Source organism: Eretmochelys imbricata, chromosome 11 (assembly GCF_965152235.1).
Source record: "Eretmochelys imbricata isolate rEreImb1 chromosome 11, rEreImb1.hap1, whole genome shotgun sequence".
Taxonomy (NCBI): Eukaryota; Metazoa; Chordata; order Testudines; family Cheloniidae; genus Eretmochelys; species Eretmochelys imbricata.
Window position 1 is genome coordinate 60,722,950 of NC_135582.1, and position 18,051 is coordinate 60,741,000.

The 18,051-nt window shown below is 39.1% G+C and overlaps 1 protein-coding gene across 1 annotated transcript in view; it reads left to right on the plus strand.

Moving 5' to 3' along the window:
* Positions 1-279: 279 nt before the first annotated feature.
* The window catches only part of NBEAL1 (neurobeachin like 1), a 134,054-nt gene continuing 116,282 nt past the window's right edge, over positions 280-18,051 (plus strand). Inside the window, exons 1-2 of the mRNA XM_077829857.1 lie at positions 280-340; positions 1,125-1,718. Of these exons, the coding sequence (XP_077685983.1) occupies positions 1,668-1,718 (51 nt within the window). The 5' untranslated portion in view covers positions 280-340; positions 1,125-1,667. The remainder of the gene's footprint in view (positions 341-1,124; positions 1,719-18,051) is intronic.

An 18,051-nucleotide genomic window follows, 5' to 3' on the forward strand; every position in this document is an offset into this window, starting at 1 on the left:
CTATGTGCTGCCTGGGAACACCCAGGCTAAGGGCCAGAGTGCTGGCTGCCTCGATGGGATGGCTCCCTGGGACAGGCCCTTCCCTCTGGGAGACCGCCCTGACGCCCTGCCCGCCCGCGGAGCACATTCCTGCCAGGAGTCAAGATGGCGGCGGCGTCTCCTCCCGCCTGCGCCCCCACGAGCCCGGCGGGGCGGGAGCCGGCTGCGCTGGAATGTGGGCGGGGCGGTGAGGCCGGGCCCAGCCTCCTCCCTGCGCCCAGCCGAGCTGTGTCGGGCAGCGGCTTTAGCGGCTGCGCGCTGAGAGGAGCCGCTCCCAGGCTGGCCGCCCCCTGCGCCCGGGGTAAGCTACCGGGGTGGGGAGGAGAAGGGCCCGGCGGAGCCTAGACGTGAGAGCCGGGGGTGCTGACAGGCCGGAGGGGCGGATGGAAAGAGGAGGCGAGTGTCGGAGGGAGTCGGTCCCTCGCCCCCAGAGATCGCTGCCCCGGGGACACGGTGCGGGGAGTGGGGCTAGAGGCATTCAGAGCAGGGGGTCACCAGACATGGGGAGGGGGAGAGCGACGGGGAAGGAGGACGGGAGGGAGCCTGACAGAGAGCGGGGATGATGGCACGGGTGGGAACTGCCAGAGGGGGAGGAAGCAGAGATTGGTATTTGTGGCAAGGTCTCTGCCAGCTTGTCCTTTATCTGCTCTTATTAATTTGTAATTCTCTGAAGTCTGTTCTTACCTTTGCAGCTGCGGTTTGAGGGGGAAACTCTTGGGCTGTGTGTGGCTATACTAGGAAGCAGTGTTGTGTTTTGGCCCTTAGACCTGGGAGCTGCAGGTTTCCTTCTTAATTTGCGTCTTTCACGAGAGAGCCTGACTTTGGGCATAGGGAGGGAGGGTTTTAACTTACTGATGTTCTGCCTTCTGGTTGCCTGTGTATTCTCAGGGAATAGAGGAAAAAAAACAAACATAAAGCAGGCAACAAACTATTATTATTAATTTGTAAACTTAATATAGAAGTTTAATTTAACTTTTAGGATGATGGGAGGATTATAATAACTTGGAGTCTAGAAATAAGATGCACAGCATATACGATTTGTGTTTGGTTTTTTGTTTCATAATTTATTTATTTCTTTTCTGCAGGTCAATTATCCACATTAATATTGTTCGGCTTTTTTTTTTGTCTCTACACCTCCAAGACTATTGTACTCTCTGCCGTGTAGCTTTATCCTGTTTTTTTCCTGTTTAACTCAGCTGCAAAACACAAGATCATGAAGGCTGTAAACCAAGTGGCTCCTTGTTAGAGATAATGTTACTGATAAGAGAAATAGAGATTGTCTCTACCTAGTTCTTGAGGTCTCCAGGGTTGTTTAAATATGGATTTATTTCCCACAACATAAGCTTGAAAGGTTTATTTTGACTCTCAGAGGTTAATACTGAAGTGCCATTGATGAAGAGGAGCTACTTGACAGTTGCCTTTGACGGGTTGAATTGTGCAGCATCTTTTACGCAGGAGGTACACGGAGACCCATTTGTTTTCATCCTTGACATTGTTTCCACCTGGGTTATGGCAGAATTCTGATACAAAAGCAAAAACACATGGGAGGAACAATTTGGAATATAAAGTGAGCATGGTAGGATCTTGAACACAAATTGTTGGAAAAGGAGAGAAGAGGAAGTGAAGGAATGGCATCCAGAGAAAGGCTGTATGAACTTTGGATGCTTTATTGTAACAAGGTAACTATTTTCTCATTTTTCTTTTTTTAGAAACTTTGCACACCTCAATAGCAGGAGGTATTAGTTTGCTTTGTTGTTCCATGAATGTTTATTTAATAGCTCTATGTGGATTCCAAAACAATTATATAACTCACCAAAAATGAAGATAAAATTATTTGTGACTTTAAATTTTCTTTTCTTTTTCTGTTTAATATATACTACACAAAACCTAACCCAAACAAACCCTGCATTAAAAGAACATTATTAAGCTTGCAAAGTCTAGCACTCAATTTTAGTTCCGGCAATCTTAACTTTTATCTGTGCAACCTTAATTTGGCACAATTCTGTATATTCAATATTATAGTCTCTATCCTATGATCACATAGTATTTCTCCCACAGGAGTTGTTTCATTCTGTGCACAGGATGGATGGTTCCTACTTAATTAGCAGCTATGCAATATTTTATTTTCTTCTCATTGTTCAACATGTGGCCCTAGGCCTCATTTACTTCTTGAAACCTTGATCTGAAGATAGAAAAGCCAGTGGTGCTCATCACTACAGTATCTAAGTGCTTCACAAACATTAATGAATTTATTTTCAAAGCATCCTTGTGAAGTGAAGTGATAGTAGTGTTATCCCCATTATACTGAACATTATGTAGTGCTTCGTATGTTCAAAGCACAGTTCTTGTTGACTTCAGTGGCAGCTGGGAGTGCACATCATTTCTGCAAATCAGAAGTTTCCACACAGGCGCACAGAGTAATTTTAAATGGGAAACATCTGAAAACATTAACATTGTCTATGAAGTGGTGAGGAATGGAGAGGGTGCACAGGCTGCACCACTGCCTATAGGATTGGTAGGTAATCAAGCTAAATTTCAGTGGTGAAGCTCCTACAAAGTTGGTCATGCCAGAGCACAGGACAAAGCTCATGGCAAAGATTTTAATGGGATGTGATCTGACTACATTTAAGGGCTTTAAAAACGGAGAGGGTCACCTTAAAAATCCTTTTGCCGTGTTATAGACAAGTAGGATAAAGAATGTAGGGTGGCAAAATATGGTCACAGCCATGCAGCTCAGTGCTCCGGCATTCTGTAACCAGTAGAGAAGCCTTTCCCCAATTAATTAAGTAATATAGTTCTGCCCAAGGAGGTTTCACTGTGTTTATTCTGAGCTTTCTTGCATTGTCTTTTCCCTTGTATAGACTCACATTTTCCCTTAATCTTTAGCCTGGTAGGTCAGTCACTGACTTGAAGGCAACATTGTCGTCTGTCAGCCAGCTATTAGGGGTATGTCTACACCACGATCTTGAGGTGTGACTTTAGCTCGGGCAGACATATCTGCACTAGCAAGGGTAAAAATAGCAGTGTAGATGGCCACAGGCATCACAGGTTTCAAGGTCGGCAATACAAGCATGAGTGACATATTGGGTACATACTTTTCCAAGAGACTGAGTGCTACCTTTGTATTATTTCAACCTATAAAGACCCTGCATATTGAGAATCTTAAGGCCATCCTAAAATTCTGATCTGCCGGTAACAGTGACAGGTGAGACTGCTGACCTCTTGGGCTTTTCCTTTATTTAAAAAAAAAAAAAAAAAATAGGTTGTGCATAAACAGTCATTTAAAAAAACCTGATGCTTGTGAGCACTAGATTTCTGCTTTATTTTCATAGAGTCCATCTGCATTACAATAACAATGCTAGTATACCGTGTTCCCTCTGTCTTGGTTAGCGATGTCTGTGCTGTAACATGTTTTTTCTATTATTGTTATAGTGCGTGTAAAGGGAATTGTAGATCTAAAATTTTACTGGTGTTTAAGCCTCGGGCCTGGACAGAAAGGTGTGGACTGATGACTGTTTTAATAAATGGTGAGTTAGTCTTAAAAAAAAAAAAAAAAAGCTAAAACACCATTATTTAAAAGCGTTCTTTTTCTCTGTATTGGAGGAATCCCCAGCAAGGGAGACCTGGCAAATTTCTGTCCCTTTTGCACAGTCTGCATGGAACAAAGGAGTGGATTTGGATAAGAAAATATGGCCCTAAGTGCCCATGGGGCACCAGTACAACAGTTCTCTACATAATCTAGTTATCACACCTCTGCTCCCACTGTTTAGGTATGGATCCTCAAATGCTGAGGTTAATGTGCTAACTCTCTTTTATATGCAGTACTTGCTTCTAGTACTTCATTCTTATGGGGTTGTCTCCCAATTAAATGCTCTTCAGACCTCAGAGTAATGTCTATGATAAATTCAATTAATTTGACTATTTCATCTGCTTATGGAAAAATAGAGGACTTGAGTATTCAGAGCTGTCAGTCTGGCAGTTTTCTCAAGGACTAAATAATTCATTTAAACAACCCTCTGTGCCTAGTGCTATAGCTAAATCTTTGTAGAATGAGTCCAGGTTAGATGCCACATTTGTAAACAAGCTGTCTTCATCCATTGGCACTCTTCTTGTCTCTTATCCTCATTATTATGGGAAATTAAAATGAACTTGACCTTGAGCTGAGGAAGTAACCCAACATGTCTTCTGCTTCTTTCATGGATATTTTCAGTGAAGGTTCCTTAGGGAAGATAATGTAGTTGTTGCCTATCTTATTTGGGGGCAAATATAATATGACTTCTGTCTGTTTCTGTAAATTGATTCTGAGCAAAACTTTTCATGCCACTTTTGCCTGCTTACTTTCAGAAGTCACCATCTGCCACTGGACATTTTAAAACAATCTACTGTCTCAGCAATCTGTACCAAAAGACAATGGAATGTACTGTAACTGACCTCCATATGAAATGTCCCAATGCAAAGGTGAGAGTTAGTGTACCTAACTCTCAGATAACTAATTCCGACCGTTAAACTTATAAACCCTTCTTTATATAAAACAATGATAAATTTTTGTGTAAAGTCTTATAAGTATATGTCTGTATAAAATATAGTGTGTTTGTAAACGGAATAAATGGATTTGTGATCAGACCAGCCTTTCGTATTGTGAGGCCAGGTTGAACCACATAATTGAAATTGATTCATTCAGACCAATGATATTGTAGTTCCGTTTCTAAAACAAACTTGGCTCTTGCAAAATTATATTGTTTAGTTGTGGTAAGAGGTATGCAATTTAACCAGAATATAAACATTCAACTTTTTTGACATTCAACTTTAACCAGAATATAAACATTCAACTTTTTTGACATTCAACTTTAAACCTTGTGAAACACACTCCCCCCGCATATCAGCCTCACTTTAACTTGCACGGGTCTTCCTTGTTGCGTAATTGCTGATTTGACAACGTGATTTATGTCGCAAAATACTACATAAAAGAGCAATAATTTGATGTCAAATAAATAAGCATTCTACATACAGTCTGTGTATAAAGTAACAAAAACTAAATATTTAATTACTTAAAATAGTTGTATATTAGACTAGACTTTCTTGCCTCTACCTATATTCTTGGAGGATTTTGATTTATTTAAAGCAACAGAAGTATAAATGAACTATTTTTAAAAAAAATCAGCTTTCTCACAATTCATTTAATTAGAGGTGATATATCATAGACTTTAAGGCCGGAAAGGACCATCATGATTATCTGGTTTGACCTCCTGCGCATTGCAGGCCACAGAACCTTACCCATTCACTTCTCTAATATGCTTAACCTCTGGCTGAATTACTTAAGTCCTTAAATCTTGATTTAAAGACTTCAAGCTACTGAGAATCCACCACTTACTCTAGTTCAAACAGCAAGTGACCTGTGACCTGTGCTGCAGAGAGAGAAAATGCACCAGGGTCTCTGCCAGTCTTACCTGGGGGAAAATTCCTTCCCAATTTCAAATATGGTGATGAGATAACCCTGAGCATGTGGCCAAGATCCACCAGCTGGACACCTGGGAAAAAATTTTCTGTAGTAATTGAGTCCTCCCCAACTAGTGTCCCATCTCCAACCGTTGGAGATATTTGCTAATAACAGGTTTCAGAGTAGCAGCTCTGTTAGTCTATATTCGCAAAAAGAAAAGGAGTACTTGTGGTACCTTAGAGACTAACCAGTTTATTTGAGCATAAGCTTTTGTGAGCTACAGCTCACTTCATCGGAGTCACAGATGGACCATATGCCATTGTAAGCAATCTCATCATACCATCCCTTCCATAAACTTAACAAGCTCAGTCTTATAAACTGTTAGATTTTTTTGTCCTCACTGTCCTCTTGGGAGGCTGTTCCAGAAGTTCACTTCGCTGATGGTTAGACACCTTTCATCTAATTTCAAGACTAAACTTGTTTAATGGCCAGTTTATATCTGTTTGTTCTTGTGCCAATAGCGGCCCTTAATTTAAACAATTCCTCTCCCTCCTTGGTGTTTATCCCTCTGATGTATTTATAGACAGCAATTATATCTCCTGATAGCCTTCATTTGGTTGAGACTGAAGAAGCTTGGCTTCTCTTGTAAGGTAGGTTCTCAGTTCCTCTGATCATGCTAGTAGTCATTCTCTGCACCTGTTCCAATTTGATTATATCTTTCTTAAACATTAGTAACCAGAAATGCACACAGTATTGCAGATGAGGTCTCACCAGTGCCTTGTATAAAAACATTTTTCTATCTCTACTGGATAGGCTCTTTGTCAGGCTGAGAGAGAGCGACTTGTGAATACTCTTTCTTTTGAAGTTATCTGTGACCATGAGTGGGTGAAACTTACCTTGTTGTTCTCCTAGCTACAGTGTTACTAATGAAACATTAAAACAAAATTAGTACTTCACAGACATTTAGAGAAGTCGTTCTTGAATTCTAGAAACATATGACAAAGTGTCACAGTTCACTTCTTAAAGAGATTTAAACAAATAATCATTCATGTAGCTGTTTGAATGAATATAAAATGATTGTATTGTAACGAGCAGGCTAATATGTGTTTTGTGCCCCTGCCCTCTACTATATGAATCTGAACCATTTAATTAGGTCACAGTAGTCCCAACATTGGGACAAAGTTAATGGGAATTTTTCTTTGGTCAGGTGGCAGAAACCTTTGCTTTTGAAAGTCTGTCCCCATTGTTAATATTAAATTCCAAGTGTCCTTACTGTGCAGTATAATGACAACACTGAAATTCCTAGATGGTCACAGATTTGGTATGGCCTTATTAATTGATAAATATTGTTCTTTACAAGTTAATAAGGAATATCCAACTCAAAGGACAAAAAAAAATTTAAACTTGAAAATGATTTAGAATCAAATGTTGAAGAAACTAAAAGAATAATCACTGAATCTTAAGGCATCACATACCATGAAACTGGGGTCAAATGTGCAAAAGCTCAAGAATATCAGAGCAACTGGGATATAACTGCGTAAAGATTGGGTTAATGTATGATTAAACTCTTGTACTGTAAAATATTAAACTTGGTCCTCCACATAAAACCTTGCTGGTGCAGTTGCTTAGAGTAATACAAGACTGACTCAAATAACAAGAATGACAAATTAAATAGCCCAATTAATTTTGTATGGAACAAAAAAAAATGATATTGTAAGGAATGCTAGCCAACAGTCTATTAATTTACAGTGTTGCTTTATGGGTGAACTAAAATTTTGTCAGTAGGCATTGTTAAAATGGTTATGAATTTCAGAAAGACGAACAGCCACTTTAGGTAGCAAGCTGTTCCTGTTGGAAGAAACAGGACACAAGGGGAAGATGTTATCCCTTTGTAAAACAAAATGAAACAAACACCTACTAATGACAAAAATGAAAAGCTGCCTAAAAGATCCAACCAATAAAACTTTAGTCAACCTTTTAAAAAAAAATACAGTAGCAAACATGCAAAAGTGTGGGGAAGGAAGTTTAAACCTGATTTCCATCCTCATACAAACAATATTCAATTTTAGCATCTCAGTATGGGTTGAGACCTCTTAGTGTTATTGCAATATGAACATATAATAATGTATTATTCCCACCCTCTGTCTAAAAGAGATTTTCAAAAACTCCTATGTGATTTATGAGCCTAAATCCTATTGATTTTATGTACTTTTTTGAAAACTTTACACAAAGAACAATTGAAGAGAGATGAACAAAGTCACTGCAATGTAGACTCCTGACATATGTATGAGCGGGTGATAAATAAACATCACATAGTTAACACTATTCTTCTTGTACACCAGTAAGAGCTAATAAAATTAAGGCAGATAATAAGCCATTAATTCGCTACGAAAAGGTAAATAATGTAATTTCAGGTAGCTAACCACCCTTAAAGCCAGACTATTTAGGATTTAAATGATAAGGTTGAAAAAAGAACAAAATATTTTTGAGGACATGTTGAAAAATTTTGGACAGAAACAAACAATGGATGAGGTTGATTGCAATGAGACTCCAATGGAGTTTTATTTTAAAATAATGTTCACAAGAAAATGCTTAAGAGCGTGTGGAAGTATCCCATAAAACATTTTAAAACTAGCAATGGGAAATGAAAGGCAGATGTTACTGGGGAAAAAAAATTGAAAAGGGGGCGGGCAGATAGTCACAAACGTTGGCAATAAGGTCAGAAACATCTATAGAATCCAAAGAGAAGATTAAGGATTCGTAGTCTGAGTCTCCTTTTAGAATTATCACAATATAGGACACATGATATTTGTCATCCCCATAAGAAAAAGCTATAAATTTGAGTGAAAGTTGGTGGGAAGAATATAGGATGAGACGAGGAATAAAAAGAAATAATAAAAGAATTATTTTGTCCAGAAGCATCAATCAAAGATTAAAGAGAGATCCTGGCTTCTGTGAAAGAGTAATTGAAACTTTATGTGGACAAGAATACAAGCCTAGCCTAAACTTTTTCCAGTGACCACAACTCCAAAAATAGCTGTTTTATAGTACAACACTTAACACATCTGGTTACTGTAGGTGCAGACGCATAGGCGGTGTTGGTAGCACCACCGATAGTTAAGCTTGCCCAGTGCTTCTAATTAAAAGTCCCAGCTTTCAGTTGATTATAACTTTGCCAAACTTTAACTATTTGGGCTGAAACTTTTCAGTTAGGTGCCTGCCTCAGGCTGAACTTTGTTGGAAAGTTTCAGCTAAAATGTTTTTAAGTGGTATTCTTTGTAGTGGTATTTCTTTTTACTTGCTTTATTGAGACTGTAAGTTGTCTTACGTTTTGTTGAAATTCCATGTTAATAAAAAAAATTAATTCTAAAAGTGGACCAGAATGTTTGTATGAATTTTTTAAAAATACAGGTCACTAAGTATTAAACCCAAGTGTCTTGACATGCAAGTCAAAACAGACCTAGTTCAAGATCTGGGCTTAGACTGTCAGGGTGGTTTGGTGTTATGTTTTGTTTTTCTCCTTCAGCTGATATTAATAGCCACCTTTAGCTGCTGTTCCTTTCAAACTTGGACAGATATTACTTGTAATACTGTAGCATGTGGAAGCCATTGTAATATTTTTATACTTCAGCTGAGACGAAGAATGGAAAGTTTTGAAAAGGTTTTAAAATAAGTTTGTGCCCTCAAACACATGTCAAAATGAAGGCCACAGAAGGGTCTTACAATGAGACAGTTTTTTTGTCTTTTTAAATTTTTTTCCTTAACCCCTCCACCCCTCTCCACAAAAACAGATCCCATGATAAAAGAAAATACCCAAAACCGTTTTAAAGACTTATCATAAAGTTCTTCTTTAGATAGACAAGTTCAATTAGAATGAAAGCTATTCGTTGTAGGAGGTGAATTAAGGGCAGTTTCATATTTAATGCTCTATTTCTATTAATTTTTGTTAGTGTTGTCTGAATTGTTTTAATAATTTAAAAATAACTCAGGGGAAAACAGTTGCTGCTCTGCTTTTGTGGTAAGGTCACCAGGAATGAAATACAGGGAAGAGCTTCTTGGCTGTGCAAACTGAAGTCAACTTTGGAAGACTTGAATGACTGAAAAAAGATGCTCAAATAAATTGGTTCGTCTCTAAGGTGCCACAAGTCCTCCTTTTCTTTTTGTGGATACAGACTAACACGGCTGCTACTCTGAAACCTGGAAGAAGATGCACATACTGTTTAACTTCACCCAGGCTTAGTGTTTTGTGACTGCAAGCTAAATTTAACGACTTCAAACAAGTGTCTTGTCAGACAAGTCTGACATGCATTCTGAATTGCCATGCTGGGGATTTTTGCCTTTAGAGCATGGAATGTTAACACTGAAAGTAGCCCCAGGCAGATCTAGCTTTTGTTTATAGCACTCAGTACTTCCTGTATATAACTATAAAAATTGTACCAAACTTTGTTCTTCTAATTCCATCTTGAAGTTTGATGGAAGCACAGTGAAACCTCTTCTTTGTTTTTCTTGCAAGTTTCATGAGGTGATCACTGAAATCTAAGTATAGTTAAACCTAAAAGCAATTGATTTATGAATAAATGAAAACCTGGAAGAGTTTTCAAGGGACATTGCCAATTTGAAACCAGGGTAAATTTTTCAGAGGTGACTTGAGCCTAAGTCCCTCAATCCCCACTGACTTTCAGTGAGATTTAGGAGCCTTGAAAATGAGACTTAGGGTTCTGTGTCACTTAGGTCCTTTTAAAATTTTTACACCTAGTCAATTTAACAAAATAAATCAAAAGTAACATGATGCTACTTCCTTCACCATTTAAAAAAAAACCTATTCCTAATGCAAAAATTTAATTTTCCTGTTGGTATTCAACTTAATTCAAATGTTAACACTGGATTGCATTTGGTTTTTCATATTGTTGCTTCTGAAAGTTGTCATGTCCTTCAAGAGAGCATAACCTGATAATTCTAGCTACTTTGTCCTTTGTTTTGGATTTGTGTTTATAAGCCCTGGTCTACCCTAGGACTTTAGGTTGAATTTAGCAGCTTTAAATCGATGTAAACCTGCACCTGTCCACACGATGAAGCCCTTTATTTCGACTTAAAGGGCTCTTAAAATCGATTTCCTTACTCCACCCCTGACAAGTGGATTAGCGCTTAAATCGGCCTTGCTGGGTCGAATTTGGGGTACTGTGGACACAATTTGACGGTATTGGCCTCCGGGAGCTATCCCAGAGTGCTCCATTGTGGCTGCTCTGGACAGCACTCTCAACTCAGATGCAGATTGTTTGCCTTTGCTCTGACGCAGGAAGGGGCGACTGACGACACGGCTTACAGGGTTGGCTTACAGGGAGCTAAAATCAACAAAGGGGGTGGCTTTACATCAAGGAGTATTTCAGGCAGGACTTCACGGAGGGTTCCAATAAGAAATGGTGCACCTAAATTATTGTTCTTATTGGAACAAGGAGGTTAGTCTGGCCTCTGATTGATACATGGCTAGATTTACCTCGCTGCACCTTCTCTGTGAGTGACTGCAGCGTGACCTAGAGGAATGAGTCCCCTAGACGGGGGGCGGGTTTGCAAATGAGTACAAAACAGATCTGGTCTATTTCTTGTTTTGATACATTCCATGTATCTTTTACATCTTTGGCTGGCAGCAGACGGTGCAGAAGGACTGCATGCCATCCACATCTCATGGCTGCTCGGCAGAAGATGGTACAATAGGACTGCTAGCCATCCTCATCTCTTGCCTGCCCGGCAGAAGATGTTGTAGTAGGACTGCTAGCAATCCGTATCACCTGCCTGCTCACCATAAGATGGTTCAATAGGACTGAGTGCAGGACTAAAGAGAATGACTTGATCAAGTCACTCCAAATTTAGTCCCTGTGCCCATGTCTGCCCAGGCGCTCCTGATCGACTTCACACAGGCGACCAGGAGCACCTCGGACATGACGATGACGGCTACCAGTCCTATTGCATCGTCTGCTGCCACAAGGCAATGGGTTGCTGCTACTGTGTAGCAATGCAGTACCGTGTTTGCCAGCACCCAGGAGACATACGGTGACAGTGAGCTGAGCGGGCTCCATGCTTGCCGTGGTATGGCGTCTGCACAGGTAACTCAGGAAAAAAGGCGCGCAACAATTGTCTGCCCTTGCTTTCACGGAGGGAGGGAGGGAACGGGGGCCTGACACTATGTACCCAGAACCACCTGCGACAATGTTTTAGCCCCATCAGGCATTGGGATCTCAACCCAGAATTCCAATGGGCAGCGGAGACTGCGGGAACTGTGGGATAGCTACCCACAGTGCAACGCTCCGGAAGTCGACTCTAGCCTTGGTACTGTGGAAGCACTCCGCCGAGTTAATGCACTTAATGCACTTAGAGCATTTTCTGTGGGGACACACACACTCGAATATATAAAACCGATTTCTAAAAAAAGACTTCTATAAATTCGACCTAATTTTGTAGTGTAGACATACCCTAAGATTTCATCATTGAAAGCTTACTTTCCTATTGCATTATTTACTGAGTTTAAAGACTGCCTTGCTAGACCTAGAATTTCCCTGCAAATCTAGTATAATAGAATACATTTACTATTTGTACAGAAGTATTTGCTCACAGAATGTAACTTTATATAAGGCAGTCTAACACGCTGGCTAACCTGCTTTATTTTGAAGCTGATTTCTGAAGTAATGGAATGATTGCTGTGGTAAAATACACAATTGACTTCTAAAGTGACCTGTAAGAATCACTATACTGTATGTTCTGGTAACATTTCTTTTTAAACTATAGCTAGCTGTGAATATTATTACTCCATTAGGAGACTATGTTATAAAATGGAGGCTTAATGTATGCTATTTTGGTGGGGAATAAAAATATTTGAAAGGAAAGAACAGGGAAACATTTTCATTTCCAGATTATCTGAGATATCTTTTGCTTTAGCTGACTTGCATTTTTTTTCAAGATGAGTGAATAATGTTGCCATAGTAGCTGTAAATGCTACTGGCCAAATTCTAATCTTCTTTATCCCTATGCAAACCCATTGAGCTCAAAAGCCTAGAATTAGGTCCTAAGTATTTGTGGTTCATTTCTTGATCATTGTGTAAAGAGCTTAGCATGTTTTTGAACCCACTTTTGCTTCCACAACAAGTGAAACATTTTATAATTGTCTTGCTAAAAACTTAGGTAGATAGATAATTATTTAACTTCCACTTTCTAATTCAACCTCTTGGAATTCTGAGCCTTAAAATAACACTGTAGATGTCTTGAAACTCCTAACAGATATGGAGATATATATTAAATGACATGGAGGAATTTTTGAAACATATCCTGCAAACGATGTGAGATAGTTTTCTTGGTGGTCAATTAGTTGTTTTAGGCCATAGACTTGTGGATTTGAATGCCAAAGATACAAAGAGCTGAGTTTTTTTTTTCTTATAAAAATAAATAAAATATTAATCACACAAAACTTTGCTAAAACTCTTATTTTTGTAGAAGTTTGACCTACTTTGTAGTCTCATCAATTGAACAGTAGTAAGAATAGTAATAAAAAATAAAATAGTGAAGTCTGACCAAGTTACAGCTCCTCCATTCCCCCACCTCCACAGTGCAAATCAAATTCCCTTCTTTCGATTTCATTTCAGAGTTAAAGCGTGCCTACATTCGTTGAGAAAACTAGTACAAGGACATTGGTTTGTACACAGTGATTTGTATTGTTTCTCCTTGTGATGCTATAGTATACCACCGCATAGTTTTTTGTCAGGAGAGTGTGGTGCATCTCCACATAGCAGCATTAAATTTATTTATAATGGTTGCCTGAATTATAGATCTAGGCCAACTCCAGATTTCTGCTTGCAAGATGATGTCAGCAAAGTTTAAGTATGGAATGAAAGATTAGTCTTATTCCATGGCATCTACCACTGTTGCTGTTAGCAGAGCCTTTGGGTAACTTTCAGATGTGAGACACTATATTGTGGGGGGGCTGAACCAGTGGAGGGCAATACTTGTTTTCTTGTCTGTAGCAGACGGGGGATGGCTAACCATGTGATTGTATTGAATTAATTGTACTTGAGCTAAAGATCTTGTCCCAAGTGGCTCAAACATTTGGCTCAATTGTACTTGAGCCAAAGATCTTGTCCCAAGTGGCTCAACCCTAGTAAACCTGCGTTTTTCTCCCAAAACCGCAATCTGAGAGATTCCATGTCTTTTCTGAAATCACCATAGCTAACCTGCCTTAAAATTTCTGAATTCGCCATGAAGTTCCTGGTCAGATTTTTCCGCTTGCATGGCTATAAGCAGACTAGAGATTGGAATGCATTTCTGCTGTTCTTGCACAAACCTCGTGTACACCGCAGAATCAAGGTCGGCATCATTCGTTAAACGTGCTCGTTTTCTTTGAAGGCCATGCTCTTCATCCAGGTTATGAATGTAAGTTCCGAGCTTGTCAGCATTCTTTAGCCATCCACGAAAGGTGGACTTGTTAATGCCAATATCGCGGCTAATCTTTGCCTGGGTTTCACCGTTTCTAAGTAATTCGATAACGTCCAATTTCTCCTGCACCGAGTAAGCCTTCCTTTTGCCCAACATTTCTGACATCTTTCTAAAGATAAATACGGTACTGTACCTGTAAATTTTTATTACATTACATTTGTATGGTGTTCTAGGCCTACAGCAATCGTCTTAGGGCTTGTTTACGCTTCTGTGCTGGGTCGATCTAAGGTACGCAACTTCAGTTACGTGAATAGTTGATGCTCTCCCGTCGACTGCGCTTGCGTTCCTTGTTCTGGGGGCATACTAGAATCGACAGGAGAGCGCTCAGTGGTCTATTTATTGCGTCTGTACTCAAAAAATTGTACTGTACTTAAATTTGGGATCGATGGCCGCGACCGTGTTATATCTGAATTCGCATTATATAGAGGCGCGTTATAGCGAGGGTCCGGTGTAATATCACTTCGGTAATTTGACTTTACGTTTCAAAAAGAGCTTATTCATTCCAAGCAAAACAGCAGTGCCTTCAGTAGGAAAGTAAATAGATCCAGTTTCTGTGCTAGCAGTGAGCATTATTGTAGTTATAGGCTAAGCAAATCAAAGAACACATTCATAGCTATAAACATATGGATTTCCATTTGTAAAGTATCACTCTGTCCCTCCTAACCAAGATGATACTCTAGTAATTACTGAAATAATGGCTCCCTTTTTCCCTCTTTTCTGTTTGTTGAAATCTTTACATGCCTGTGACTGTCAATCCACGTGTTTGCTGAAAATGATTTGCTGTAGGGTTATTAGAGAATAAATGACTACAGCTTCTATATTTAAAAATTTTGAAACCATATCAAGAAAAGTAAATCTGATATTTTAATAATAGTTTAATCTGAAGCCAGCAACATTTAAAAAACATTTTATGCTATTTTTAGACACTTCTTTTTGGATTTTCTTTCTGAATTCCTGTCCACCATTTACTTTTGGTTGTCTGTGTATTCAACTTCTCAAGCCAACAGCTGGCTGCCCTGGTCCCATCTAGGAGAGATGGATACCACAATGGATTGATTTAAATCATCAATTTTAATCATAATTTTAATCAGAAAGCAGGTTTGAAACCTTGATTTAAAAATTGATTTTAATTTTGTTTTGCATTTGTAATTTTTATTTATTTTTCTAAAGAGAGGTTCATTCTCATTGGTTAGTATATCCATTTAAAAGATGTAGCTTTGCAAAGAAATATGGATTTACACTGTTTTGGTAGTTTTTGCTAATCAGGAAGATACACTATGTTTATATACATGTATCCAAGCAATTGTATAGCTTAATTTACGTTTATTCAGGTTCTTAATTTTTACTATCATGTTAGAAAATGGAGAAAACCTGGATTTGTGCTGGAAATGGCCCAACTTGATTATCATACACATTGTAAGGAGAGTGATCACTTTAGATAAGCTATTACCAGCAGGAGAGTGGGGTGGGAGGAGGTATTTTTTTCATGCTTTGTGTGTATATAAAAAGATCTTCTACGCTTTCCACAGTATGCATCCGATGAAGTGAGCTGTAGCTCACGAAAGCTTATGCTCAAATAAATTGGTTAGTCTCTAAGGTGCCACAAGTACTCCTTTTCTTAATGAGGCATTTCTTATTTAATAGATTTTTTTTTTTTACTCATTTGTGTCAAGCTGCTTTTGGATGGAAATTGGAATTCAATTAAAAATACATAAAAACAGGCTGTGTGTGCAGAAAATTTCTTCTGTGCAAATTTTTGTGCATGCAGTGTGTTCCCGTGTGTGCGGGGTTTAGGATCTGTGTGCACGTGCACAGCTTATAGGGAACAGTGCCTGAGAGTGTTTAGCTAGAAAAGAGAAAGTGAGATTGTGAGGGAGGGAGGGAGAAGGGGGATAAGAGAGCCAAAGAGATTGGAAAAGCTTAAATGGGAAGGAAGAACAAAATGCAATGCAAGGAGAAAGCAGAAGGAGAGGGAAGGAAAGAGTGAAGAACAGACACTGGGGAGGAGGGAAAGATCTGTCTATATATCATAGCACTGCACCTTAAATCAAATTGTGGCCTCCTTCAGGGCACTCCACTCAGGTCTCAGGCCCCTAGTCATCACCTGTTTCAGAGTGGAAGCCTGTGTTTCTCTCCCTCCAGACCCAGGGATTTAGGCTGGAATTCCTTCTGCAATTCACTGTGGTCATTTTAGCACGTCTGAGTTTAGTTCAGGACCTTCCATCCTATTCTCTCCCGGGGCAGTGACAGGGTTAACTAGTGACCAGCCAGCCTTCAAAGTGACCAGCTTTTGTTCTGAATAAATACATTTTCTCTATAAAACAGAGTATCTTGAAAATGATTAACAGTTTATGTGCCTGCCTGTTTTAGGAGGTGTCACCCATCTGGTAGGGGTTTGGGATTAGAAAGAGATGTCCATACTACAAGTGTTACTTATGGAGAAAGGCTTTCTCAACAAGGAAGCCTTTGCAGCATTTCCTACAGATGGTCATACTGGATTTGCCTGATCGCCTCTGGAAGATTATTCCATAGCTGTATCCCATTGACTAAGAATGTTTTGTCTCCCACTTTACATGCTTTTCCTGAGCTTTTTGATCTGCGTTGTCTCAGAGAAGTGCAGCTGTCGCAAAAATGGAATAGAGTATGGGAAAAGCAAAAAAGGCAGAACAAAAATAAGTTGAATGCCAAAATTTTATGATAAATAATATGTGAATGTTTGAATTTACATGTGTATGTTTAGATATTGCGAAAGCATCCCTGCCAGGGAAGGCTTATCTCTGGTTCATCAGTTTACTTTTGAAAAATCAAACTTTTTGCCCTTTGAAATGAGTGTTCACCAAATGACAGAGATTCTGACAAACTTTCCCAGGGGACGCTACTTCCAACGTTTCTGCCAAGGTTACCTCCCTCTTTCCCTCTGCAAACTACTCACTTTGAACCCTGCAGTGTAAGGGAGGAATGTAGAGGAAGATAGGAATGTATTGGGGGTGGGGTGGGGGGTGGAGCTTTAGTGACATCGCCCACTGAAATGCCAGCAACCCTTAAAACTGCCCTTAGTGGTGCCCTGAGAATGGAATTTGGCCTCTAGTCAAGAGAGAGTGAATGTAACTAATATGCTCTAACGAGACGAACAAGTTTTTGTTTCTCTGCTAGTCCCAGGTCTACATCTTTCCATACTGGTGTGCAGGTAGTGACTAATTTGTAAATTGCACATGAATGAATCTTTTTAAAAGACAAACAAACTAGCCAAAGGCTCCTGTTTTTCTGGGAGTGAGTCACCATTCAGTATTGGTATATAGTGTGTTTTTTGTTTTTTGTTGTTTTTTACTTTACTTTAGAATAGGCTACCAATGAGTCTTTAATGCCTTTACACAAAAAACTTTTTGTCCATAAGACACTGAAACTAATTTACTAACGTGTCAACCAGTCGTTCTGTGATCACTTGGTCTTTCCCCTCATCCTCTGTCTTGTCTATTTAGATTATGAGGTCTTCGCAGCAGGGATGATTTTAGTATTTGTACAGCACCCAGCACAATCCTGAGAGTTGTCTTTTGCTGTGCTATCATAATATGAGGAACAAAAAATAATTCCTGTTCAGGTTGACCCCCTTATTACCTGGAGATGAAGTACCACTTTGAAAAATATGGAAAAGTATATTTTTAATAGAGATCACTCCACAATGTAGTGGTCATGGTATGAAGTTATATACAGTGCACATGTTATACATTTTTTTTATTCCATATACGATTCTTTGTATAGTTATTGCTGGAATACAGGACAAATTGAGTCGATACAGGAAGTGGGATATGGGGCAAAAAAAAGTTACATTCCTTAAAACAAGAATCTAGTGTCATCCTAATTAACTCTAGTGCAAAATACAGAGCATTTTATCTAAATCTCTTTAGTAAGGATATGTTGATTTTAAAAAAAATTAGCATCTTTTAGGAAGCTGACAACCACTGGTGAGTATTTGAGGCTTGTTCTAGATTGTCTAAAATATTTTGTTTGATACCAGGAAGCAGAGAAGTACTAAAATGGACATGTAACCAATTGGAAAGAGCTCAACTTGGTTGAGAATTTCTAATGAAAGTCTCTTG